Consider the following 24,997-nt stretch of genomic DNA (forward strand, 5'->3'; position numbering starts at 1 on the left):
AGCTCCTTTTATGACATCATCAGACAGAGATTGTAAAGAGGACTGTGAGACACTCTTAGAACAGCTGCCACTTCCAAGGGGGACAGAGAACAGCAGCTCTGAAAACAATGAGGGTAAACACTCATGCTTAACCGGGATCCTGAAAACAAGCCCGCTGACAAAACATGGCATCTACCCAGAAGGCCACAGTCTATCAGGTGTACAAGACAAATAAAAATGGGTCCAAGGTAGCAGTTTCTTCGCACAGAGGGGCAGAGGTTACTACCTCCACTCCTCAGCGGGGACATGGGTATTATTCCTCAAGCCAGCGAGCTACTGCTGCTGTCTCCTTGAGTCCTCCTCCTCTTCCATCCCAGAGAAGAGCCGAAGCTACATCCACCACTCACCATTCAACATCAGACTACCTACACCCTGTGTCCCCACAGCCAGGGCCTGGCCTCTCTGCAGTCTCCACTTCACGGGGAACTGAGACCCGAACAAGAATAGAGGTGCCCTGCCATCACTCTCCTCATCACTCTCCACATCACTCTCCTCATCACTCTCCTCATCGAAAGAACCAGTCAATTCAGACAATGTCCTCCCACCTCGCAGGAGTGCATCGGAATGTCAGTCCAGTCAGGGAAGAGTCAACACGAAGAACTGAGACCAGGCCAGGGCGTGAGGTTGCCCACCATTCCTCCACGACCTCTGATGCAAAATGCCGTCACTTGTATTTTACTGGAGAAAAAGAGGAGGACCCACCCTCCAAGGTCCAGAACCCCCAGGGGGTTAAAGTACCCCGTAGGATTTCAGCATACCCGAAGGATGAAGCTATACAAACAGAGCCCACCCGAAGGACTACTGCTGAGGTCAGATCTTCAAGAAATATCTCCGTCCAAGAGCATGGCATTCGCATGGCTAATAACCCTCAGATAGTCATTAGAAAGGTCCCTCCCCAGGAACCAGAAGTTGGTCACAGCTCAATATATTCAGAACCTAAGACCTCGCAAAAGAGCACGAAATTGTCATCAGGCCTCAAACTTTCTGTCCTTAGAGATTTAGATGGGGCACCCCGAGCTGCTCCACCTCGACCAGAGCGTTCTGTCTGTATTGGGACCAAGCCCTCCCCAAAGATTTTAATATCCGAAGCAGAGAACACTATGAGATCCCCAACCCGAGAACGTGAGGTCACACGCAAGGTGACCATTTCCCCAGGAAAACAGTCAACGCAGCCACCTCATCGTGTGACATGTCGAACAGTGTCTGAAGGATCCTATAAGTCTCCCCTGTATCCAGAGCTTTCAACAAAGCCCTCCACCCATGTCCCCTCAGCATTTGAGTTGACTCCTCGGCCTTTGCCCCCTCGGTCCTTACCTAGGTATGGACCTGATTGCTCATGGTGGGCCTTACTGAATCCTAAAGTTGAAACGCCCCCAAACCATTCATCATTTGATCTTGAACCTAAGTCGCCTCCTCCCCTAGACCCTTTAGAGTCCTTTTATGAAATGGACTCAACCCCTTTCTGTGAGGACCTGCTGTTCCAGAGAGACAAAGCAAGCCTACCACCATCCCCGAAGGATTCTTTATACCGAGTACCATTGACAGAAGTGCAAAAGACCCCGAAGTACACCAGCAAACAACCCACTCAAGGGTTCAATGCTTTCTTCCTGGGTATGTGAAGGAAGCAAACTGTCCAGCCACAGCCCACATTTAGTGAAATGGGATATTGGTTGGGATGGGCAGGAGAGCACCCGCTCTTCGTTCTGGGCTCCAAGGCTGCTTTCCTGCTAGTGCCAAAGTTGGTTCTATCTTTGAGCTCAGTGCTCCATGCCTTGCCTGCCAGCTTCAGTGAGCCCCAAGCTGCTGACATCAGAGCAGATGGTTAAATCTGGAGTTGAGCATTGACTCTTAATAGGCATTGCAGCTTAACTCTTCCGTGGAAGGTAGAGAGAATGGACTGTGGGGTCAGAAGTGGATTCCTCAGAGTGGAAGTAAAGAATCAAGGCAGGGTGAGGGCTAGTAAGGCTGTTAAAAAAAAAACAAACAGGAGCCTCAGGTAAATACTCTGGTTTCAAAATAGAGTAGCTGGGACACATGTGGGCTGGGTCTCGGGCTTCCAGGAGGCAGAGAGCATTAAAGTGCACAGAGAAGGTGGAAGAGAGACAGTGAGCACTCAGTACCCAGTCCTAGGTGGGAGAAGAGTGAAAGGTTCAAGGGCAAAGAGGACGTTCTGGTGGAGGTGTGGAGGGAGGGTGGCATTGCACACACAGGAAAAAGCAAGTTTCTGCTACTTTCAGATGTTTCCGAGGAAATGTACAACCGGATCCTCTGGTGGCTGAAAGGTCTGTGTTTTCCCTTCTTGGGGGGTGGGGGTGGGGTGGGAGGCCGGGAGGGCTTGGGGAAGGGCTTTGGAGAAGGGTGAGAAGACAGGTGATAGGGTGGCCTCTGTGTCTGTCCTGTACGCTAAGTCTGTCAGGAAACTAAATGGCTAGGGTTTAGATCTAAATGAGCAGCAATTCTCTTTTTCGCCTTACATTCCATTACTAGTCATCCCTTTGGGAGTGTGGCCCTTTTCCATTTTCAACAGTCTCCTTCTAATGAGAACTCAAATCTGGGAAGGAGAACAATTCAAGTCCTGTTGTCTTACCTACCATTGATTGAGACTTTTGTTTGTTTTTGAGACAAGGTCTTGTTATATAGCCTTGGCTAGCCTTGACCTCGCTATGTAGACCAGATTGACCTGGAATACACACAGATCGCTCTGCCTCCAGAGTGCTTGGACTGAAAATGTGTGCCACCATCCACACCCAGCTTTTAAGGTTTAACTTATTTGATGTGTATGGGTCTTCTGCTCGTGTAGCTCTGTGCCCATGAAGGGCAGAAGAGGGCGTCAGATCCCCTGGAACTGGAGTTACAGACAGTTGTGAGCTGCCACGTGGTTGCTGGGAATTGAACCCGGATCCTCTGCAGGAGTACTCAGTGCTCTTAGCCATCTCTCCAACCCCTCCTTCCCCCCAATCATGTGTTTTAAGGGGAAATCACCAAAAACAAGACCACCTGCTTCAAAATCATGCTGACTGTTGAATCCCCAGTGAATCAAGTTAAGACTTCAGGACTCTCCTCAAACCCTCCCTCACTTGTTGCCCTGGGAGGATCTGTAGGCCTGCTCATGGCTCACCCCTGCCCCCCAGACCAGTAGCTCTTGCCTTCGTCTCTGGAATCATTAAGATCCTCTCAGATCCTTTGCTCCTTTTTGTGCTTGGCCACTGGTGGCACGGGAGCGTGGGGCTTGGACCTCCAAGAGTGTGTCTTGGTAGCATAGAGTTATGGCATGATAAGTCCTTGTCCTGTTTATGAATGGGACATAGGACAGGGCTGTGGATGACATTCCTGGGGAGGGAAAAGCCTAGTGCACCAACTCTGATCCCAAGCCCTCCTCCCATTTGGAGGGCCTGACCAGTGTGAGTTGCTTTACGTGTAAAGCATCATGAACACTCAGTAAATGGTAGCTGCAGTTTTTAGGCCATTTGGGGCCCTAGGAAGGGACTTGGGCTGGGCTATTCTCATATCAACTGGCCATCTTTAGTAACACACTGTTTTGCCCCCTCATGTTGACACTTCCTGAATTCCATTTGTTGTCCACCTCCGGAAATGCCTGGCTTCTACTTCTTTGTTTTGACAGACGAGGAGGTAAGAATCCTTGTGGGAGATAACCTCTAGTCCATGGTCCCAGCCCCTGATCTAATTCCTACTCCTGTTCTCTGACGGGAGGGGTGTAGAAGGAGACAGAACCACATGTGGTTAGTAGGTTGTCCACTGCACAAAAGGGTACTGTGCAGCCGTGTTTGTACAAAAATGTTACATGAGCTGAAGTTGCAGCTTTGAAGAGAAAGTGTGAAGATCTTTCACCCAGTGCTCCAGGGGAAGACTAGGTCACTGTGGGTTGGATTATTCCCCATCTGGCCCTTCCCTCTCCTGCCTAGGGCACTTCAGAAAGGGGTCGCTTTTCTGGGTTACACACTATTTGAGTCCTCAGGTTGGAGAAACGTGAAGTGGGCTCTGCCCTTGGCAGTCCCGTGGCCTAAATTTGGCAGTGTCCTGATTTTGCAGCGAGTGGACTCTTCCCTTAATTAAGTACTTGTGCTCCTCTTGGTCCATGTCTGATAAGATGGTCAAAGCTCTCCCGGCTTCCACTCTTTCCTTTGACCACATTCCTCTGTCAACCCAAAGCCGAGCAAATCTCTAGTGAGTCCCGTGCATGGCTGGCCAACCGGGATGAACAGTTGACTTGAGATAGAAACAAGGGGGGACAGCAAGAGCTCAGATAACAGAACAGCTGGAGGAGGGGGTGTCCGGGAATGCAGCTGCCACCCCCTATGCCCCAGGCCCTGAACTCAGCTGTAGGTGGGAGGGAGAAGGCACTCTTAGAGATTAAGTCCAAGCAAAGCAGGAAGCCCCTCTTTCTTCTGCTTGCTTCCAGTCCCATCCCATTCCTTCATTCCATAGACAGTTTTTATTCAGATGTCTGATACTCTGCTAGGCACTAATACACATGCGTGTGCACACACAGACACACACACAGACACACATACTGCTTTGAGATATTAGCTACACAAGTGGAAGATAAGACATAGACAGGAAGAAAAACCCAATATATAAATAGATACTAGTCTATGCTCAAATACCCAAACAAACAACAGGCTGAATGAATGCTCTTGATGGAGCTTAGGAGATGGGGCGCTAGGAGGAGGGGAAGTAGAGAGTAGCTACAGCTTCCTTTCTGAGGCCAGAGGGATACCCTAATACAAAGCTATACCTTTGAAAGGGGTACTGCTTTCTTCAGTTCAAGGTTTGATGCCTGTGACTAAGCAGGCTTCTCTTCATCCTCCCCACCCTCACCCCCTTTTCTGTGCATCTTGTTTTAGTTTAGGAAGTCAAAAGTTCTGGCAGCAGAATGACTTCTTCCCAAAATAGCTCTTATCCTGTCTGGATAATTACAGCTCTTCAGCCCTGCTCAGTAGCAAAACTGCTCCCCAGAAGCTGGGAAGAGAGGTTCTCAGGCAGCTGGGCTGGGGTCTCCTTTGGCTCTCTAGAGGTAGGGTTTGCACAGAGTTGGGCAAAGCAGTCTCCATGAAAAACCAACTCCCACAGCCAGTCCTTTCAGATTACATAACCCGCAGGCAGGCTCAGGATGGAGATTCTGTGGTTCTGGTGTGCAAGGACCCTGGTTCCTCTGATTTGGGAGTACTTGACCATAGAGACTGTTCCAGATTCCATTCCCAGCAGGGATTCTCTAGTGGCTCAACCCCAGTGGCTGGCCCATGGAAGGCAGTGTTTGTTACTGAATACTCCACTGTGAACCCTCCAGGTCCACAGCTATGGAGAACACTGAACTTCATAAAGCCCCTCTGGGTCTGCAGCTATGGATAACTCCAGATTCTGCCCATGACTCTGCTGATCTCCTGAATCCTTTTTTGAGGTCCTTTTGTCTAGGAGTGGGGTTGAGAAGTGCGTTTCACCCATGGATTGGGATGATAGGGGTTGGAATCTCCCCAGAGAAGATGGGGCTAAACCGAGGGGAGCATTCCTATTGGGTGTGCACTAGCAGAATCTCAACAAGAAGTGGGTCAGGGAAACTGCCTTCTCCTTTGGCCTGGGGATTTCTGGAAATAACACATCTTTTAATAAGACAGGCTGCAATGCCTCTGATGGGCAGGGGTACTCCAGCCCCCAGATCACTTGCCTACAGGATACGGGGACCCCCTTGCCTCTGGATGTGACTTCTCAAGCGACCAGAGGATGAGGTGGTTTTCTTCTTTCTGTGTCTATCAATTATGCAAGACACCAATGCTAGAAATTAGGGCAATTAGCAGAGGAGGCCATCTCAGTGGTATCCGAGGCAGACTTGAAATGTCTTCAGGGTCACATGTCATTTGATCCCTGAAGGAGAGGGTTGTTGCCTTCTGAAGCCTGGGGGAGCTCTGCTCTGAGGCACCTTATTTACAAAGGAAAGCCTCTTAGGAACCTAGGAGTGTCTGCATTCATGGAGGAGGGTCAGAATCCCACAATGCGAACTATTCGGAAGGAATCCTGGGAACTCTCTTTCCCACTTGCCCCAGTCGTCTTGCCTTGTATGGAGCAGTGGTTCTCAACCTTCCTAATGCTGTGGCCCTTTAATACAGTTCCTCGTGTTGTGGTGGCCCCCAACTGTAAGATTATTTTTGTCGTTTTATAACTAATTTTGCTACTGTTAGGATTGTAATGTAAATGTCCGTGATTTCCGACAGTCTTAGGTGACCCCTGCTGACCCACAGATTTAGGACAACTGCTCTAGCTGATGGTCGAGAGGCTGATTTTGGAAGCATAGAGCAATGTGGGTGAAAATGAGGCAGGGTACCTCTGAAGGCCTTTCACAGTCTCTTACCCCGTCAGGTGGCACATCGGTCATTTGCACCTATCACGGGCAGCCACTTCTGGAGCAGGATGAGCAGCTGGTGACCTCTGGCCATGACTTGCTAATGTGGGGACAGGTTAGGTTGACCTTAGGGTTTATTATTGAAAGTCCTGCTTCTCATGAGTCCTTGTTAGTCCTGGACAACCCAAAAGTTGTGGACCGGTCTATTTTAACGCCAGCTTCTGGATATGGAGCCAAGAGACAGATTTCCCTGCCTCACTTAAGACCTGGGCCACTGGCTCTTAACCCTATTGTAATCAGGGCAGGAAAATGTGATTCCTCCATGGCTTTGATGGTGGGACTGAAGCAGCTAAACTTCCTTAGTTTTCTGTTGTCAAAATAACCCCACACAGGCACACATATCTTAGACTTCCTAGTATATGTTTTTCTTTTTTGTTTACCTAATTTATGTATGTGGGTATTTTTGTCTGGAAGTATGTGGGTCAGTGTCCCATGTTTGTACCTGGTACCCCAGGAAACCAGAAAAAGGAATCAGATCAGTGGACCTGGATCATACAGCCGTGAGCCACCGTGTTAGCAATGGGAATTGAACCTGGGTCTGGAAGAGCAGCCAGTGCTCTTAGTCATCAGGTTACATCTCCAGACCTCCCCAATCCCATCAGTGGACCTCGAAGAGCTAACTGCTCTCCCGACTGGACTCCATTTCCAGTTCTTTGACTTAAAGTATTTTAGTGATGTCTGGGGTGATGGCTTTAGTGAGGAGAAAGACAGTGGAAGGTTGGCTTCAGGAGGCCAACTTGAATGAGGAAGCGAGGAAGAAACCTCTTCAGGCCAGAAGCCATCCTGACAGCTGTTCAGCCAGAAGGCCACTGTCATGATCAGCGGAGCCGGCCATGTCCCTTCACCCTCTGCTCAGCTGCCTTTGGTTCAGCTGCTGGGGGCGGGGGAGACAGAAAGACAGCTGCTCCTCAAGTGGACCGCGGCTCAGAGGAGGGGAACAGAATGTGAGTAATGTCTCTTAGTTCCTGAGAGAAGCCCCAGCACTCAGACTTGTCCTGGTAGGGCCAGACTCTTTCTTGGTACAGCCACCATCGTCAAAAGTCACCTAAAAGCCTCTGTAGTGGCTGCTCTTGGGAGTTTGTGTGGGTTGGTCCAAGACCCGAAAAGCTGACCCCACAGGCGGCAGCAGCATATTCCAGAGTCACTTTAAGGCGTTACTCCGGCCTTCTCCTCTCCCGTTCTCTATACCCATCACACATGGGCACTCCTAATCCTCTGGAGGGAAAACATTTGAAATAGCCACAGTTGGCAGCAGCTGGTTTGGTGTTGATAATGTCCTCATTTGCAGATGTAACAGCTACTGTTCATTCTAGTGGCCTTACCTTCTCATGTTACTGAATCTTGCTAGCAACCTGTGGCGTAGACATTTTTTTCCTCTGTTTCACGGATGAAGAAACTGAGGGTCTGAGCTTGTTTGTCAAAGCTGAAAACACCAAGAGATACCCCATTCTACTACTGCCCCACAGTGTGGTACAGACTCTCCTGTAGCCGCAGCTTCCTGTGAAGTCAGTTCTCAGCGTTTCAGAAGGTCAGGTACAGTAAAGGGAAGCGTATTCCTGAGGGCAACAGTCACGCCTTCTCATGTGAGTGAAGAGGCAGAGAGCAGACAGAAGGAAGGACATGTGCCGGGTCAGTGAAGTCAGGGCCCCGAAGGCTAGCCTGTGCACTAACACCAGAACGGAAAATTAATTCGTGCACTGGTTTAGCCGGCACGTATTGATTAGCCAGCTCCTGGGGGCAGGGCCCTGTTACCATCACATGACAGATTCTCTATTCCCAGGATAGAAGTCAGCAGAGGTTAAAATGGAAGACACATTCCAGTGTCTTCGTCGTCGTCAGTCGTCGCCGCCCCCCCCCCCCCCGGGGGAGAATTGCTTATTTCGAAAGAGAAATGTATACAGACAGGTCACTTGAAAGTCTAATGAAATGAGTCAGCTAGCCTCCTTGCACAGAAGGATAGCCAGGGTGGGGGAATACTTTGACTCGGCATGGCAAATACCTTGGTACATCAGTTTCCACTGATAGCAGGATACTGAGTCCACACGATTAGAAGCCGAGTAGGTATTTAAAGAGAGGCTGGGAAGCTAGGAGAGTCAGACGGTCAGGGAGTGATGATGTCAGAAGGCATGCCAGGCCCTTCCCACCTGGACCTCCTGTGATGGAAATTCCTGCTTTATCGAAATGGTTGGCCTCTAGCACCTTTTGAGCTTCAGAGCTGTTCTCTGTGTGTAGCCACATAGCAGGTGACACCCACATCTCAGGCCTGTTCCAGAACGTGGAACCTGAGGCAGCTGGGGGTGTGTATGTGTGTGAGGGGGGTGGGGGTGGGCTTAAGGGAGTTCTCTTTCTTGCTTCTGTACAGACTTACTGAGTTTTCCTAGAAAGACACACCCAGCACTTTGGCTCCACCAGAGCTCTTGACTGTATCTTCAGTAAGTCATTCCTTTGTGGCAGAAGGCAGACACTACTGGTTCTTGAACCACTTATGGGAAATGGCTAGCAAGAGGCACTATCGTGACCTTTTGCTTATCATACAGAGCTGAAATACTGACTCCCGGTGTAATCATTTCGTATCTTGGACTTGAACTTAGGTCCTGGCTTGGTCCTTACGAAAATTACTATGCCGTGCAACCCCAGTCCATGAATGGGTAGAAGATGTCTCTAGAGGACTGTGGGTGTCAGGCTGTGGCTGGGATTGCTGGCTTGAGTTTCCCAGGGAGTGATAGGATCCCTTGTGCCACGCTGTCTGTTCCTCAGATGTTTGGCTGTCCATGCTAGTAGTGCTCAGGCAAATCGTCGAGGATACCAATGCCTACCTCTCTGGATGATGAATTTCAAGGGAGACCCAGAGTTGATTGAGATGAAAGGGGTTAAGGCAAAGTGGGTCTCCACACCTGAAACCAGGAGGTGGGAAGGGTGCCCGCATCATCAGTGATTTATGCAAGAGGGGCTGGATCTGGGCTATGTTCTGACCAAATGTGGATCCTCCTCTGATCAATACAGAGAAAGATCCAGAAATGGGGGTGGGGGTGGGGGTGGGGAGGATCCAGTTTCCTTCAGTGAGCCCAGGAAGATCAAGGGATTTTTCAATAGACATTGTTGCCATGGAACATATGCTAAGACCTGGCTCTTACAGAGCCCTCTGAGTGCTCCAGGGTTAGCCTACAGGCCTGTGGGAAAGGGATGGCTTAGCCTATCTTCAGCTGTTATTTCTATCTTCAGCATGTTCTATAGTACCAGAGATAGAAGGGACTGTGTACCACTGAGACCCATGCTCTTTGGCGTGGATCAGAGTTTTATGGTCTAAGGCTTCTTTCTCTTGGGGCTTTTTTCAAGGCAAGCTGGCTCCAACATGCCTCAGGATATGTGGGTCTCTGGACCCTGAGCAGCAGGTGGTTCTGGAGAGCTGGGAGAGTCGAGCCACAGCTGAAGAGAGAGAAACTAGCTGAGCTGCCTTTTGAGATGGTTCTGGGTCCATACTCAGAATGGCTTAGGGCTTAGGATTTGACAGTAAAGGAAAACAAGACTTTGTGGTCAGGCCTGCTGACCTTGCCTTACATGAGTGCAGGCATATACATGTGTACCTGTGGAAACCAGGCCAGAGTTCAGCCTTGGGTGTTGTTCCTCAGGACAGTGGCCACCTTGTTTACAGACAAGCTCTCTCACTGGGTCCTGGGGCTGGCCAGCCAGTGAACTCCAGAAATCCCCCAGTCTTTACATTCCTCATGCTGGGATTACAGTAGGCCACCACACCCAGCTTTTAAAATGGATTCTGAAGACCAAGTTCAGGCCTTCCAGCTTTTACTGCAAGCACTTTATAGACGAGCTACCTCAGCCCTGGGGTCTGTTTTCTTTGATGCAGATTTGTCCCGCTCCCACCCACATGATTAGAAAGACTGCTGATGTGTCTTACTGATGATGCATCTTTCAGGTGTGTGCTGGTGGCCGGAGGATGCTGTGAGTAGCCTAAGGTTGATACTCAGATGGTACAGCCACCGCAGGCTGCTGCTACCATAGACTTCCAACAGCACTGGACTTCCCCTTTTGTGTCTTTGTTTTTTCTGGGTGCAGCTTGGTAGCTCCTGTCTTCCACAGACCTTTGTCTAGAGCCTATGTACAGCCTCAGAGGGTCCTTCACTGAAGCCGAGCTTGCAGCCCCCCCTCCCATGCCTCAGAGACCCTTCAGGGCTAAACCTGTGCCTTGTTCCCATCTGCCTCTAAGGCCTATAGAAGCATACAGCACACCCTCTGTCCACAGTGCATCCATGTTTAGAAAGCCAGAAGGAACAGTTAGAAACTTAGAAGCCATCTATTTTTGTCCCCTTAATTTCAGGGGATGGAAAGTGGGGCCTTGAGGTGAAGTGAGTTGCCTAAGGTCTCCCAACTAGATAGGTTTCTCTCAGCTTGCTGGCCAGCACTTGTACTGCGAGGGTGATAGCTGTAGAGTTTAGCTTTGCCTGAAGCATATTCAGGCAGAGGCCAGTCAGCCAACCTGCCCTTGGGGAAGGGCTTTTGGGGGTCAGGGAGGGACATGTTTCTGGAAACTTCCACAGGAGCCTGACCAGTTCAGACCCTACTCAACTCAGGAAATCCCTTCCCAACTCCTGGTTCCCAAGACTCTACCTTTAGCTAGCAGCTGCTCTGACCCTTCCGACCTTCTAATGTTCCCAGAGCTGCTCTGACTGCATTTCATTTGCCTGTCGGAGGCATGGCCTGCCTTGCTGGTTATGCTCTGCTGGCCTTTCCAGAGGGCCTCCCGAATCTGCTTTGCCCCAGGCAAGGCTACCCCTTCCCTCTTAGAGCCATTCTGCCTCTTCATTCCACCCAACCAGCAGATGATCTCTGGATAATTTATGCAGCAAATCCTCTTTAATCTTTAATCTGGGGTCTTGAACAAAAGGAACCTGCCGCTAACCTGTGTCTTTTTCACAGCTTGAGTGGAGGTGGGGAATGTCTGACATTTCCCTCATAGGAGGTGTAGTGTGGGTATGAGCAATGAGTAACTTGGATGTTCAGTCAGCTCACTCCCCTAAATCCTTGTTGAATCTCCGGGAGGTAACTCCAACTCTTGCCACAACTCACCCTCCCAGCAGTCTCTCTTCCAGGGATGCCAGGTGGGCAGGTTTATTTTTCTGTGAGAACTGACTCGAGTTCCTACGGTGCAACACTGCCTGGAGAGACTATTTTAGAAAAAAAAAAAAAAAAAGCAGTTGCCCGGTGCAGCCCTGGGCTTCAGGAGAAGCTCACGCAGGCACCGGTTGTGGCTGCAGAGGTACAGGCCCCGCCCCAGGCCCGACTAGCCCCGCCCCACCCTGCCACCAGCGGACCGCACTCTTGCAAGGCTAGTGGGGGCCCCCGCGGTGCAAAGAGGTCGGTGCGCAGCTCGCATCACGGGTGACTGGGGCGCTGTCCAGGAGGAGCTGGCCCGGCTCGGGCTGCAACCATGGTAAGGAGAGAGGACAGCCAGAAACGCAGGGCCTGCCACTCCGGGGCTGCTCCGAGGGGACACTCGGCGCTGCAGCTCTGGCTGGGCAGGGCGGGAGGTACTGTCCCCGGCTCCGGGTTCCGAAATGCACTGCTGGCGCTAGGCGCGCCGCGTTGCCGTTCTCAAGTTATTCTTTCTGAGCAGAGCTGCTTTGAGCGGGCCGAGACCCCCAGGGTGCTGCCCAAGGTCTTGGAGGAAGGACTAGGTCAGTTTTGTGGGAGGTGCCTGCTGGTAGCCTCTCGTGATGGAGATAAGGATGGTAGGGGGTCCCCGCCCCGTGCCCGAATAAGCTGTGTTACCTGGATGGCCCTTCCTCACCTACCTGGGGTACAGAGACCAGCACCAACTTCCTTTGGAAAACACAGAGGAAATCCGTAAACACAGCCAGCCTCACTAGAAGGGATGATGACAGAATGACCCACATCCCCTGGACCTTTCTCGGAGAGGAAGAGGCAAGTCCAGTATCCTATTGTGCAGGGGCGTGATCAGCTCTATCCCTTTGCCTCCCGGTCCAGAACCATGGGAAACATTCTTCCTGCTGCATCTACCCCGTCCCTGCAACTAGGTCCTTCTGCAGTGTGTGGGGGTTGGTGGGGGGAGGGGGGGCGGGAGGGCGGGGGACTCGTTTCTGCCACCTGCCTGTGAGAAGAAAAGCTGTAACCCCAGATAAAAGTTTTCACCCTTGTCTCTGAGGATATCAGCTCCTCTGCTGTTGTCCTGCCAGAAACAGTGTATGGGGGTGAGGGCTTCCGAGCCACACACCACCCTCTTCTTCCAGACCTTGCCTTCTGCATGGGGAGACACAAGCTGTTTACAGCAGGAGGGGATTGGTGATCAGCCCACAGGGCAGGATGTTGGCTGTGAGCAGCTGCCAAAAGGGAACTCTCTGGGCCCTGTGGAATCAGAAGCTTTCAGGTCTAGAAAGGCCACCCTTTCGGCCTTTCGTCTCTCAAGCTGTGTCTAGGCAGAGGCCCAAGTTTTGGCCAGGAAGTGTTAGTGACCCTATGACCTACTCAAAAGGGGGTTCCTGGGAGAGGCCAAGTTGTGCTTGTCCTCATCCCAGTTCCCCAACTTTCTGCCCACATGGGAGATGGACAGACTGATTGTTCTAAGATAGACACCCGGGGCAGTACTGATTATCCCCAGTGCTAGACCCAGCAGGAACCAGGGGGGCTTTTTCTGCCACACACAAAGTTCAGTTCAGCTGAGGTCTTTGGGCTTTCAGCTTGGCTGAGGCCACCCTGCTCTTTTCTAGCTAAAGACACCCCATACTCCCCAAATGTCCAGTTTCAGACCTCTGCACTCACAACCAGCCAAATGCTTGGGCTGACTGGTTCATGTCAGGCCACACTTCTCTGTGTTGTGTCTTGCCAGTGGAGAAGGTCAGTACCCTGGTTCCTTTGGAAATAAGTGCAGAGACGTCCAGCTGAAGAGCTCTAGCAAGTTTGAATTTCCACATGAAAAGAATGACAGGGCACTATTAATGACCAGTGTGTGACTTGAGACAAACTTCAGCATCAAATCAGCTTGAGGTGTTTGTTACATGGGAGTTCGCTCTCTCCTCAGCTGTCCTGGGAGAAAGGAGAGACAAAGAAAGACCTTAAAGCCCCAAAACTAAGACGCTATTCAGGCTCGTAAAGAGTATTTCTGCCCCAAGCAGGAACACTGGCCTCCTGACTTCTAGTGGTTGCGCCATCTCTATACCTCCACTAAGACCCTTAATTGGTCTCTGGAATGCCAGCCTCCTTTGCTTTGAACCCATGCTCCTTGGAGACCAAGTGCTCTACTGATTTTGTGGGAAGGATAAGGTAGTGGGACATAGGTCTTTGTGAGTACAGAGGTCGTGTATCTTTGGATGGCTGATGCCCGGAATCCATGGAGCAAAAGACTCCTTTGTGGCTGGAGTTCCCTGCAGGGAAATCTAGCAGCAGTTTTCTGGACAATGGGACAGCAGCTTCTTCTGGTTCGGGAAGAACAATGGGATACTTGGGAAGAACTGTGGGGCCATTCCCATGGAACCTGTATGCAGGGGATTATCGGGCATTCCCACCCTCTTTTAGCGTTGCTTAAAAGTTAAAGACCAAGATGGAAGGGATTGGAATCTTTGGACACAGGTTCCTTGGTTGGCCTTCGCTATGTACTTATGGGCCGAGAGTCACCTTAGGGATATATGTCCCAGACTTCAAGCTGGCTTCAGTGTCCTTAGGGGTTAACAAGAGAAGCTAAGTGGATCAAGCCTGTGCTGCAGACTTTGTTGGGAGGTTGGTGCTGTGCCCACCGGGGTAGGAAGCAGGCAGGCGGCGTGGGACAGCCAATCAGAGGAGGAGGGAGCTGCAGAGGCTCTAACTGACCCTGATGCAGCTGAGCCGTCCTTGGAGGGTGGGAGCCCAGGGGAGAGGAGGGGAGGGGCGGGGGTGGAGAAGAACATTCCACAGAGACAAAGTAGGGTCAAAGAAAAAGGGGGAAGGAACCAATCAGGAAGCCAGATGACAGCAGGAGCATCAAGAGAAGCCTGTTTCTGTGTGAGGACCCTTGCCTGGAGATAAAGTTAGACCTAGAGCGTGCTGACAGGGGTCTCAAGTGTGGGGCATGGACCATTCACTGGGATGGCAAGGGAACTCTGTCCCCGAGGACGGGACTGAAGCTGGGGTAAGGTGGTGCTCGGGGAGATGGGTAGACCTAAGTGGTCTTCCACTTGGCCTTGACAGGCATAGGGGCTCAGAGCTGGTCCCTGGCAAAGCTGGAGGAGGTGGATAGACAGATGGGCAAAGAACCTAGTGCCTTAAACCCCTTGTCTGGAGTCCTTTGGCCTTCTCCATGCTGATGTACCATCAGGTCTGGCAGGGAAGATGGTTGTGCTGAGATCCTTGTAGCTCTGTGGCTTGGGATTTCCATTAGTGCTTCCCAGTCTTTGGTGCCCCAAGGAGAACACAGTCTTGTCGAAAATGCTTATCAAGACCCCCAGATCAACTTCTGGGTCACCATGGGGTGGTGCCGGGAGAATTTCCAGGAGTCCCCAGCCTCATTAGCTGCCAGACAACAAGAGCCACTCCAGCCTTTCTCTGCTGCTGTATAATGAATTTGGCCAAGCTGGGACACCCAAGTGTGAAAGGGGCGATGGCTCATCCTTCTGCTAGGCCGACAGGCATAAATGGGGTTGTACGGTTAACCCGTTAGCCCTCAGATGTAATGGGCACGGGGAGCCGTAGTCAGCCTGGCCTTAGCACAGCCTCTTGGGGACACCAAGGCCCAATGCTGGTTCTAGTTTCCTCTCTATCCCGGCCAAGCAACCTCTGAAGACTGATGACAAGCAGGTGTAGGGACCTGAGTCATACAAGATTCTCCCTTCTAACCTCCCCTTCTTTGTCTCTTCTAGCATAAACCTGACAGGGTGCATGTCTGTCCCTTTCACTTCTGACCTTCGTAAAATGATGCTATCTATGCAGGAAGGCTGTAGCCATCTTACCTCTCCTGCTTTGGCTGAGACTTCACAGTGGTCCAGGGTAACCCCGCTGGCTTGGCCAATCCCCAGAGGGTGACTCAGCCTCTGCAGCTGGCCCTTGTCCATTGTCTGGGGGTGGCACGTGGGTGTTGTGAGGCAGAGATGAGCCCAGCACTGCCAGGCACCCCACAAAGAATGCTGAACCCCCGAAAGGAGAGGGAACTCTTATGAAGCTTATGGCTATGGGAGAGCTAAGGGTAAGAGTAGGGGAAACCACTTGATTTCTATGACGAGGATAGAACGGGCCTCTGCAGGAAAGTCAGCCTGGTCTCTTCTCAGCACCCCACATTTGGGGTTCCTAGATGAGGCTGTAACCTTTCCTGTACTGCTGAGTTCAGGGGAAAAGGGCATATAGGCAACTAAGAGGTCCCTCTCCCAGATGTTGCTGCCAGTGTATGGTGCATGTTTAGAGAGGGAGGTCTAGCCATACTTTAGACTTCCCAGGCCTTTTCCGTGTTTCCTTTATCCTCTCTCACCTGGCTGTTCCTGGCTGCCCTCCATATTTAGCATCCACAGGGCAGGCGGAAGGTGTTACTCTTCAGTGCTGGGGTTTAGGCCAGTGTTGGGCATGGTTCATCAGCTAGAGTAAAATCAGGGTCAGTGGGCCTAAAGCCTGAGCAGCACACCTGGAACTAAGTACCTGTAGTAGAAGATGCACCTAGGTCCCCAGATCCCTGACCAGCAGTGAAAGGCTCTAGCTGTCTGCTGGCTTTTTATTTACCTGGAGGACAAGCCCCCTTCCCCCACCCTGCCCACCAGCGTCCCATCCTATTCTGAGTCTGCACACCTCTTGAGCAGCATACTCAATCTTTGGCCTCTCCTCCTCCTCCTCCTCCTCCTCCTCCTCTTCCTCCTCCTCCTCCTCCCCCCCTCCCCCTCCTCCTCCCCTCCCCCTCCTCCTCCTCTTCCTCAGTCTGATTTCTTTGCTTGCTTCTGGAACCGCTGCTAGCCCCTGACTAGGGCAGACAGACCTCCAGCAGCGGCAGCCTCGGTGATGACCTGCTAGGAGAACAGGGCTTTGTAGGGCTGGAGTCTGAAGCCCTTTCCTGTCTCTTGGCCTGGGGAAGCTAGTGCGCAGGTGTGTGCAGGGCTAAGTGGAGAACATGTCCTCTGGCTTTGCTGCTGTTTCTTTTAACCACACGTACTTTTCCTTCTTTCCTTTTCACCTTCTGCCTTTTGCCTCTATCTTCCCATCCCGCCCTCTTCTGCCATTCCCACCTCCTGTACCCCAACCCCCAGATCAAGCACTTCCTGGAGGACAGCAGTGATGATGCTGAGCTGAGCAAGTTCGTGAAGGATTTCCCAGGAAGCGAACCCTACCACTCAGCGGAGTCCAAGACAAGGGTGGCCAGGCCCCAGATCTTGGAGCCAAGGCCCCAGAGCCCAGACCTCTGTGATGATGACGTGGAGTTTAGAGGCTCCTTGTGGCCCCAGCCCTCTGACAGTCAGCAGTACTTCAGTGCCCCAGCCCCTCTCAGCCCTTCCTCCAGGCCCCGCAGTCCATGGGGCAAGCTTGATCCTTATGATTCCTCTGAGGTAGAGACTCCAGCCCTGCCTTTGCCACTCAGTGGGGTGGGTGCTGAAAGACCTGGGGAGGGCAGGAAGAGAGCCTGGGGTAGGTGTGTGGGCTTGTGCATTAGATGTGTCAGGGGGACCTTTCTGTTCTGCATCAGCCCCAGGTCAGTGGTTTCTGCCTTGAAGGCATTGGAAACTGAAAGTAACAGTAGGGACTGAAGACCAGTCCAGAGGCCTCAGATGATGAGGCAAAGACCCAGAAGAGAAGAGGAAGGCTGTTGACCGAGCTGCTGCTCACTCTGATGCATTGTGTCTCCTGTCCACTAGGATGACAAGGAGTATGTGGGCTTTGCAACCCTCCCCAATCAAGTCCACAGGAAGTCTGTGAAGAAAGGCTTTGACTTTACACTCATGGTGGCAGGTAAGAAGGGTGGAGGCTGGGGCGGGCATGGGTGTTTGACACAGTGCCTTGGATATGTGTTTGGGTCTGAAGAGTGCACGGGGGAGGAAAGAACGAACGACAGAGGACTCTGTTCTGTTTTGCAAAGTCACATAAAGCCTGCCAAAGATGCAGATTCAGGAGAAGAAGATGCTCTTGACTAACAGTTTTCTAGAATCCCCCCTCCCTTGCTCCCTTGGGCAGTCTCTTGGCTTCATTCAATCAAGAAGGCTGTACAAGTTTCCAGCTCTGAAATCCCGTGCTTTGGCTGCTCTGGCTCCCATTGGCAAGGCGGCAGCTTGTCCCAGATCTTGATCAGGTGAACCTTACCTTCTGAGTTGGTGCCTCTGTCTTCTCATCCACCAGGAGAATCTGGTCTGGGTAAATCCACTCTTGTCAACAGCCTCTTCCTCACTGACTTGTACCGGGATCGGAAACTGCTGGGCGCCGAAGGTAAGGACAGGAGAAAGAAACTCAACTCCCCACAGGTGCTGGAGATGGGGCCCTCCTTGGCACGCTGGGAGCCCTGGGCTTTCTGGAGAGATCTATGGCTTCTTTCCCTAGACCTATCTGGCCTGGCAAGTTCACCAGCCAGCTCCCTAAAGATCTGGATGCTGTGCTGGGTGTGGTGGCACGTGCCTTTAATTCTAGAACTCAGGAGGCAGAGGCAGGCAGATCACAGTGAATTCCAGGCCAGTCTGGTCTACAGAGAGAGTTCAAGGCCAGCCAAGGCTACCCTGTCTTATGGGGTGGTGGTGGGGGGAATAAAAAGATTTGGGTGCAGAGGCAGGGCAGGGACCAGAATCCTGATCTTTGTAAGTTTCTGACCCCTAAAGGATTCCAGGAATCCAAGAAAAAAGCCTGGAGCAGAGAAGAGGCTGGGGCCAGAGCCAACAGCCACCGGCATTTCCTGTGTTGGGAAATGTGTTTTTTGCTGGTTCCCAGGGAACTGGCCCTCAGGCGCCTGGGGGTGGAAAGGGAGGCTGTCTGGGCAGCAAAGCTAGCTGGGGTGGGCTTTTTTTTGGGGGGGGGTAAGCTGGGCAAGACCACACCCTTGTCCTTGCCTCAGTTTCCCTCTTTTCTAGAGCGGATCATGCAAACCGTGGAGATTACTAAGCACGCAGTGGATATAGAAGAGAAGGGAGTGAGGCTGCGGCTCACCATTGTGGACACTCCAGGATTTGGGGATGCAGTCAACAACACAGAGTGGTATGTCTGACCAAGTACAGCCCCAGCTGCCCTTGTCCCACCCACAAACTGCATGCATCTACACAGGTCACATTCGGTCACAGACATAGTCATATTTGCTAGGACGAAGAGGCCAGTGACCTTATTGGACAGCTGGGTTCCTTTAGCTGGACAGCTGTCTCTTCTGTAGGAGTGAGAGAAAAAAGACCGAGATGGGTGGTTTTGTTTACATTTGAGACACTCTTACTATATAGCCCCAGTGGGCCTCGAACTCACTATGTGGGTTGGGCAGGCCTTGACCTCAGAGATCTGCCTCACAGCATTTCACATTAACTTTTTAAAGATTAGGGTCTCTTGGTGTAGAGCCTGGGACTTGCTGTGTAACTCAGGCTAGCCTTGAGCTCAGTGGTTCTCTCGAATTAGCCTCCCAAGTGTTGGGACTGCAAGCATGCGTTACTGTGCATATAGCTCGATGATGTGAGGACTCACCAGTGAAAAGCCTCAAAAGAGTAAACGCCCGTGAGCACGTGTAGGTGCAACGTGAACACCACCATCCCTCCTTCCTTTCTTTCCCACAGTTATTTTAGATGCTGAAAACAGATCTTGTACAAGGGGAGAGGAGGAAGGGAGGCATAAAGGAAAGAGAAGCAAAAGAGCGGGGTTGGGGGTGGGGGAACCAGTAAGGGAATGCCAGGCGGCACCGTGGTGCACATCATCTGCCCAGCACCAGCACTCAGGAGCTGCAGGCAGGACCAGTCTCAACCATGAAGCTTGGCTTATATGAGATTCTGTCTAAAAAATAAAAAAAAAAGGAGAAAGAACTAGTGGGAGGGTTGGAAGGAAGAAGAAAAGGAAGGAACTCCAGTTGGCTTTAGACTACCTAACAAAAGGAAGGTGGTTTTGACAGATGCATCACACAAGCATATACCTTAGCTTTTCATGTACTAGAGAAATGCTCAGGTAATGGTCACGCCTAAGTGAGTTGGTGCAGGCAATGAACCAAAAAGGCAGGAGAAAAGGGCAGGGTGCTTGATGAAGGGATTGGGCAGATAGTACTAAGAGTCTAGCTCTCGATTGGCATTTAGTAACTGCATGGTCTTGAGCAGATGGTTAAAATCTCTCTCTCCTCATGGAACAAAAAAACAAACAATTAAGCACACACACACACCCCCCCCCCCCGCCAAACAACAACAAAAATCCAGCTATTTCTACATCATCTGTTTGATTTGAAAATAATCCAGAATGACACCTATGTGTTTTAGCAATGGGAACTGCAGGGCCAGCAACAAGATTTGTGGGTCCCCATGTTTGTAATTTTAAGAATTTCGCTGGGCAGTGGTGGCACACACCTTTAATCCTAGCACTTGGGAGGCAGAGCCAGGCGGGCTTCTGAGTTCGAAGCCAGCCTGGTCTACAAAGTGAGTTCCAGGACACCCTGTCTCGAAAAACCAAAAAAAAAAAAAAAAAAAAAAAATCAATATGATAGCAGAGGAACATCAGACCAAGCGTGGCCTTCCTGAGTGCAGATTCCCATGTGACTGCACAGGCTGTATATCCATGGTGCTAACCCTGAGTAACTGTCTTACTGACTAACCAGACCCTCTCACAGGCCTTTCTAAACCCTCATCACCTGCTTTTTCGTCACACCATGATGGCTGTCCTCACAGAGAACTGGCTCAGCGTCAGCTTTGTGTGAGCCTTGACTGAGTGGCCATCTCTGACGTTGGTGCTCCAGCACGGTGCTATTTGTGGGTCATGGTCCTGTGGTTTCCATCAGTGTCTCGGATGGACCGAGGATGACCATGTGGTCACGTCGTCCCTGCTCTAGCAGTATGCCTCAGCAGACAGTTTGTCCAGAAATTCCAATCCCAACTAGTACCTGCTTTCCACTGGAGAAGGTACCACTTTCAGCCCACTTACCTTCTTTTCCTTTTAATAAATAATTTCCATTTCAGTAAGAATTCCCTGTCGGTAGTAATAGTTCCCAGATAATTTTACTTTACTGTTTACAGTGTACCTCCATAGGTACTAAGTTAGTCAACTAGGAGGAATAAATGGAACACAAACATATGCAAAGGTGGGCATTTTTAGGGATTCGGAACATATCCTCATCCCTGAGGCATACACCCTGGTGGGAGTGAGGGAGCAGAAGGAGAGAGAGCCATTTTGTAGCAAGTTGTGACAGTTAGGTAAGGAATGGGTGAGTCAGGCCCTGTGCAGTTACTGCGTCAGTCACGGAGTATCTGGTAGAGGATCTGGAGGAAGTCTCTCAGAGGATTCTGATTTCTTTATGTATAAAATGAGAGTTCTGAGCTCCAAGTACTGATGTCACAGTAGTGATCATTAAACTAGGTAACAGAAGAGCAAAAGGCCTAAAAAGTGAAGTTCTTAAAACACGCATGCACACACACATACATGCACATATACACATGCACACAGACACACACACACGGAGGGGGGCACTGTTGAACTGTGAGGACAGACTTGGAGAAACACATCATTAGGTGGTTTCATCATTGAATGAACATCATAGAGTCTATTAACACAGAGCCAGATGTTGTAGATCCTTACTGGACATGATCTCTCAAGGGACAAGAGACCAAACATAAGACAAATGAGGCTGCTGTTGGCCTACAGCAGTTGTTTTACAATAAACACTTTTCATCAGTAGAAAGCATATATTATAGTGCATTATAGTGAATGAAGTGACAGCCATTTGGCATCCCTATTAAGTGATACTTTTTTGTGTGTGTGCTAGAGTTTAAAAATATTTTTTATTAATGTGTTGTCAGGGTGAATGGTGTGTTTGTGCTGGGGCATGCCTATGGAGATAAGAGAAAAACACTGTGAACCAGTTTTCTCCCTTCACCTGTGTTCCTGGGATTGCCCACGCGTCTTGTAGGCAAGCATTCTTAGCAAGTGAGGGCTCTCATCAGCTACGTGCTGTTTTCTGTGCCTGGTGGCACACGTGAGGCACTCACGGGCGTTATGATGTTAGAGTGGCATTGTCTGAGCTCAGTTATCTTGTGGGGCTAATGAAATATGTGGATCTCAAGGTTGATTGAAACACTGCTTCATGGTGGACGACTGTGGAGTAATATCCATATGGCTATACAGTGGAGAGCACTGTACTACATTGCCATAGTCAGAGACACCATCATGGGAGAACTGGCTCTTGGGTAAGAACGACAAGAGGGTCTGGAGAGGCAGAGGCTCTGAGGCTGGACCATGAATCCAGACTTTCCCTGGTTTCTAACTGGTGCTCATCTGCTGCCCCTTGGCTGTCCTTTGCCTTGTCACCCTCAGTCCCTTTTGCTCCTCAAACTAGTATTTATTAAACTACCTGTGTACCTGTGTCATTTTCTCTCAAGACCCGAAACCCTCCCATCCTACTCAGGTGTCTCCCTGGACAAGGAGGAAAGCAAAACATGGCTCAGGCCAGACTTTCCCAGGCAGCCCCCACTCCCAGTCTCTCTGCTTGTCTCTCCTTGCCCCAGCTGGAAGCCTGTGGCCGAATACATCGACCAGCAGTTTGAGCAGTACTTCCGAGACGAGAGTGGCCTGAACCGCAAGAACATCCAGGACAACCGGGTGCACTGCTGCCTGTACTTCATCTCCCCGTTTGGCCACGGGTATGGTCTGAGCCTGAGGCTCCTGGGACCACTGGGGTCTACTAAGGGAACAGGCCGAGTAGCACCACAGGGCAGGGCTACCACTAGCGGGTGGTCACTGATTCCTGTTCCCCAGGCTCCGGCCATTGGATGTTGAATTCATGAAGGCCCTGCATCAGCGGGTCAACATTGTGCCTATCTTGGCTAAGGCGGACACACTGACGCCTCCTGAAGTGGACCGAAAGAAATGCAAAGTGAGGGAGGCTAGTGGAGGGAGGGGGCCAGGTGGGCGTCTAGAAAGGATGGGGTACCCAGAACTGTGGACCCCTCATCTGTTTGCCAGATCCGGGAGGAGATCGAGCACTTTGGAATCAAGATCTATCAGTTCCCAGACTGTGATTCCGATGAGGACGAGGACTTCAAATTACAGGACCAAGCCCTAAAGGTGGGGCCACCCTAGGGCCTCCCCTCCCTATCTTGTTTCTGCTGAGCAGAAGAGGGGAGGAGGATTCTATACAAGGACAGACTGTTGGGGTGGAAGAGGACCCTGTCATCTTAGAGCAAAGCAGAAGACCCAAGTGGAGAGGGACAGGGGATGGAACAAGGATGCTGACAGGCCACTGTACCTTCTCTTAGGAAAGCATCCCATTTGCGGTGATTGGCAGCAACACTGTGGTAGAAGCCAGGGGGCGGAGAGTTCGAGGCCGCCTCTACCCTTGGGGCATCGTGGAAGGTAAAGCTCTGAGCTTGGGACCAGAGTCCCCTTGCCCTTAGGAATTCTTCTTTACCTCTGACCCTGGCTGACTCCTAGCCTTGCCATGCAGTGGAAAACCCAGGTCACTGCGACTTTGTCAAGTTGAGGACGATGCTGGTGCGTACCCACATGCAGGACCTAAAGGATGTGACCCGAGAGACACACTACGAGAACTACAGGGCACAGTGTATCCAGAGCATGACCCGGCTAGTAGTGAAGGAACGGAATCGCAAGTATGACCAGGAGCCAGGACAAAGCTGGCCAGGGGAATCCCAAGTCCTCCCCTTATTACTCTGCAGGCCCCAGGCTTCACTCAAGTTGGTGCTGGGGTCCCCCCAACCTTACTACCCTCCTTTCCCCCTCCCTTCAGCAAACTGACAAGAGAGAGTGGTACTGACTTCCCTATCCCTGCTGTCCCACCAGGGACAGATCCAGAAACTGAGAAGCTAATCCGGGAGAAAGACGAAGAGGTGAGAGCAATACAATGCAGATGTCAGTCTGGGAAGTCCTCCGTTTGATAAGCCTCATTATCTCTTGGCTTGGGAATAGAAGGACCTATCCTTATGCTCTGGTACATAGGTGGGATGTTGAGTGGTTCTGCCATTTCCATCATACATAAGGGCCACCAAAGTCCCAGACTCAAGGGATTAGAATCTGGGGACACTTCTTCAATACAGTCAGACTCTTCCTATCAAACACCTTGCATTGATGATGTATGTGCCTGTTTCAGCTGCGGCGGATGCAGGAGATGTTACACAAAATCCAAAGACAGATGAAGGAGACTCACTAACTGGCTTTTGGACCTGAATATTTAAATCTCTTCTTCCTGCCTATGCCAGCCTCTATTCCCTGCATCAGCTCTGCTCAGGACCCCCCGCAGCTCCTACCAGTTCGCCTTATATCCCTGCTGACTTCTCAAGAGACTCAGAGGAAATAAACTAACCTATATGTGGCTTCAGGTGTCTCTGTATTTTTACCATTTCCTGGAAACATAGCTCCTATGACTAGTTTGAAAGGCTGATGGAAAGGGTACTGGTTTCTGGCTTTTAGTAGGAAACAGAAAGGGGGAAATTTCCCTTTCGCTTATAGAGTTCACTCAGCTTACAACATAGCTTGTCCTATTGACCATTTCTACTCTGGCTCCACTTTCTGAGCCTCAAGCCTCCATGTTTCCCGTATACAATACCTTCATTTTGTAGCTGCTCTTGGGAAAAACAAGGTATTAACTACCTGGCAACCTCTGATTTCCGCCTTTCCCCAGATTTGGGTAAATAGATATGCAGAATTAAGCTCCAAATTCCAGGAAGCTTGTGGTACAGTGCTGAACAAATTCTGAAGGTCCTGTAATTAGAGTGCTGGGACATAGGGAAAAACAAAATGCCATAGTCTCCAAGGAGCTCAGTATCACGCATGCGCTAGGTTAGACCCGGGTTCTAGACCCTGTAACTAAAACAGTGAACTCAGGAGAGATTTCTGTTTTCCTATGACTTAGTAACTGTAAGTACTTCAGAAACCAAGACGTGAGGACACTAGCCTAGGATCTCAGGGCCTAGACCCACTCCAGGACTCGGACTATCCGCCGAGAATAGGACTCTTTGCCACTTCAGTTTGGTTAGTAGTGGCGCGGATCACGGAGACCTCCAGCGTTACTGGTGACCTGCGTCCCGGTGCTGGCTCCAGGCGCTTCAGTCTTGTCCCTCTACCCCTTTTACAGACTAAGAAGCCGCAGCTAGCTAATGGCAGTCAGACCCAGTTTTTCTCTCTTGGCTGAGAGACTCTGGACTGGCGGCAATGCAGGTCTCGAAGGACGGCAAGGTTGGTCGGTCGTTAACAACCAGTCCAGATACGCAAAGGGAACCGCCAGCGCTGCCAGTCCGAGAGCTCCTTCCTCCCAGGCCTTCTAGGAGGGTCTTTCACGTTTTCCATTCCTGTGGCTTCAGCAGTTCCCGAACCCAGCTCTTCTCTTTCGCAGACAAAAAAAAAAAAAAAAAATCCAGGATTTTCTTTTCCATCGACCGGGCGACGAAACACGAGAGTGATGGAACCGAG

The 24,997-nt window shown here is 50.9% G+C and overlaps 1 protein-coding gene across 19 annotated transcripts; it reads left to right on the forward strand.

Moving 5' to 3' along the window:
• Positions 1–51: 51 nt before the first annotated feature.
• Positions 52–23,906, forward strand: Septin4 (septin 4). Of its 19 annotated transcripts, none has more exons than NM_001368775.1 (14): positions 52–1,650; positions 2,277–2,321; positions 3,662–3,669; positions 16,681–16,977; positions 17,284–17,377; positions 17,762–17,848; positions 18,481–18,604; positions 22,081–22,215; positions 22,331–22,448; positions 22,538–22,639; positions 22,831–22,927; positions 23,019–23,181; positions 23,372–23,418; positions 23,679–23,906. In NM_001368775.1, the coding sequence occupies exons 1-13, from the start codon at positions 165–167 to the stop codon at positions 23,388–23,390; spliced, it is 2,775 nt and encodes a 924-aa protein (NP_001355704.1). In that variant the 5' UTR covers positions 52–164; the 3' UTR covers positions 23,391–23,418; positions 23,679–23,906. The 19 variants fall into 19 exon arrangements, 17 of the variants coding, with proteins under 17 accessions (NP_001355704.1, XP_030101523.1, XP_006532556.1 ...); XM_006532493.2 differs by having other exon boundaries at positions 87–1,650; positions 23,319–23,418; positions 23,679–23,902; XR_388364.2 differs by lacking the exon at positions 22,331–22,448 and having other exon boundaries at positions 72–1,650; positions 23,319–23,418; positions 23,679–23,902.
• The last annotated feature ends 1,091 nt before the right edge of the window (positions 23,907–24,997 follow it).

The sequence above is a fragment of the Mus musculus genome, chromosome 11 (assembly GCF_000001635.26).
Source record: "Mus musculus strain C57BL/6J chromosome 11, GRCm38.p6 C57BL/6J".
NCBI lineage: Eukaryota > Metazoa > Chordata > Mammalia > Rodentia > Muridae > Mus > Mus musculus.

What these genes read in the sequence shown, in the direction of transcription:
- Septin4 (XM_006532493.2), top strand. Translation starts at nt 165, where the DNA reads ATGGCATCTACCCAGAAGGCCACAGTCTATCAGGTGTACAAGACAAAT. An exon ending in TGGACCGAAAGAAATGCAAA is followed by an intron (nt 22,449 to 22,537) that starts GTGAGGGAGGCT and finishes TCTGTTTGCCAG; the next exon opens with ATCCGGGAGGAGATCGAGCA. An exon ending in TCCGGGAGAAAGACGAAGAG is followed by an intron (nt 23,419 to 23,678) that starts GTGAGAGCAATA and finishes TGCCTGTTTCAG; the next exon opens with CTGCGGCGGATGCAGGAGAT.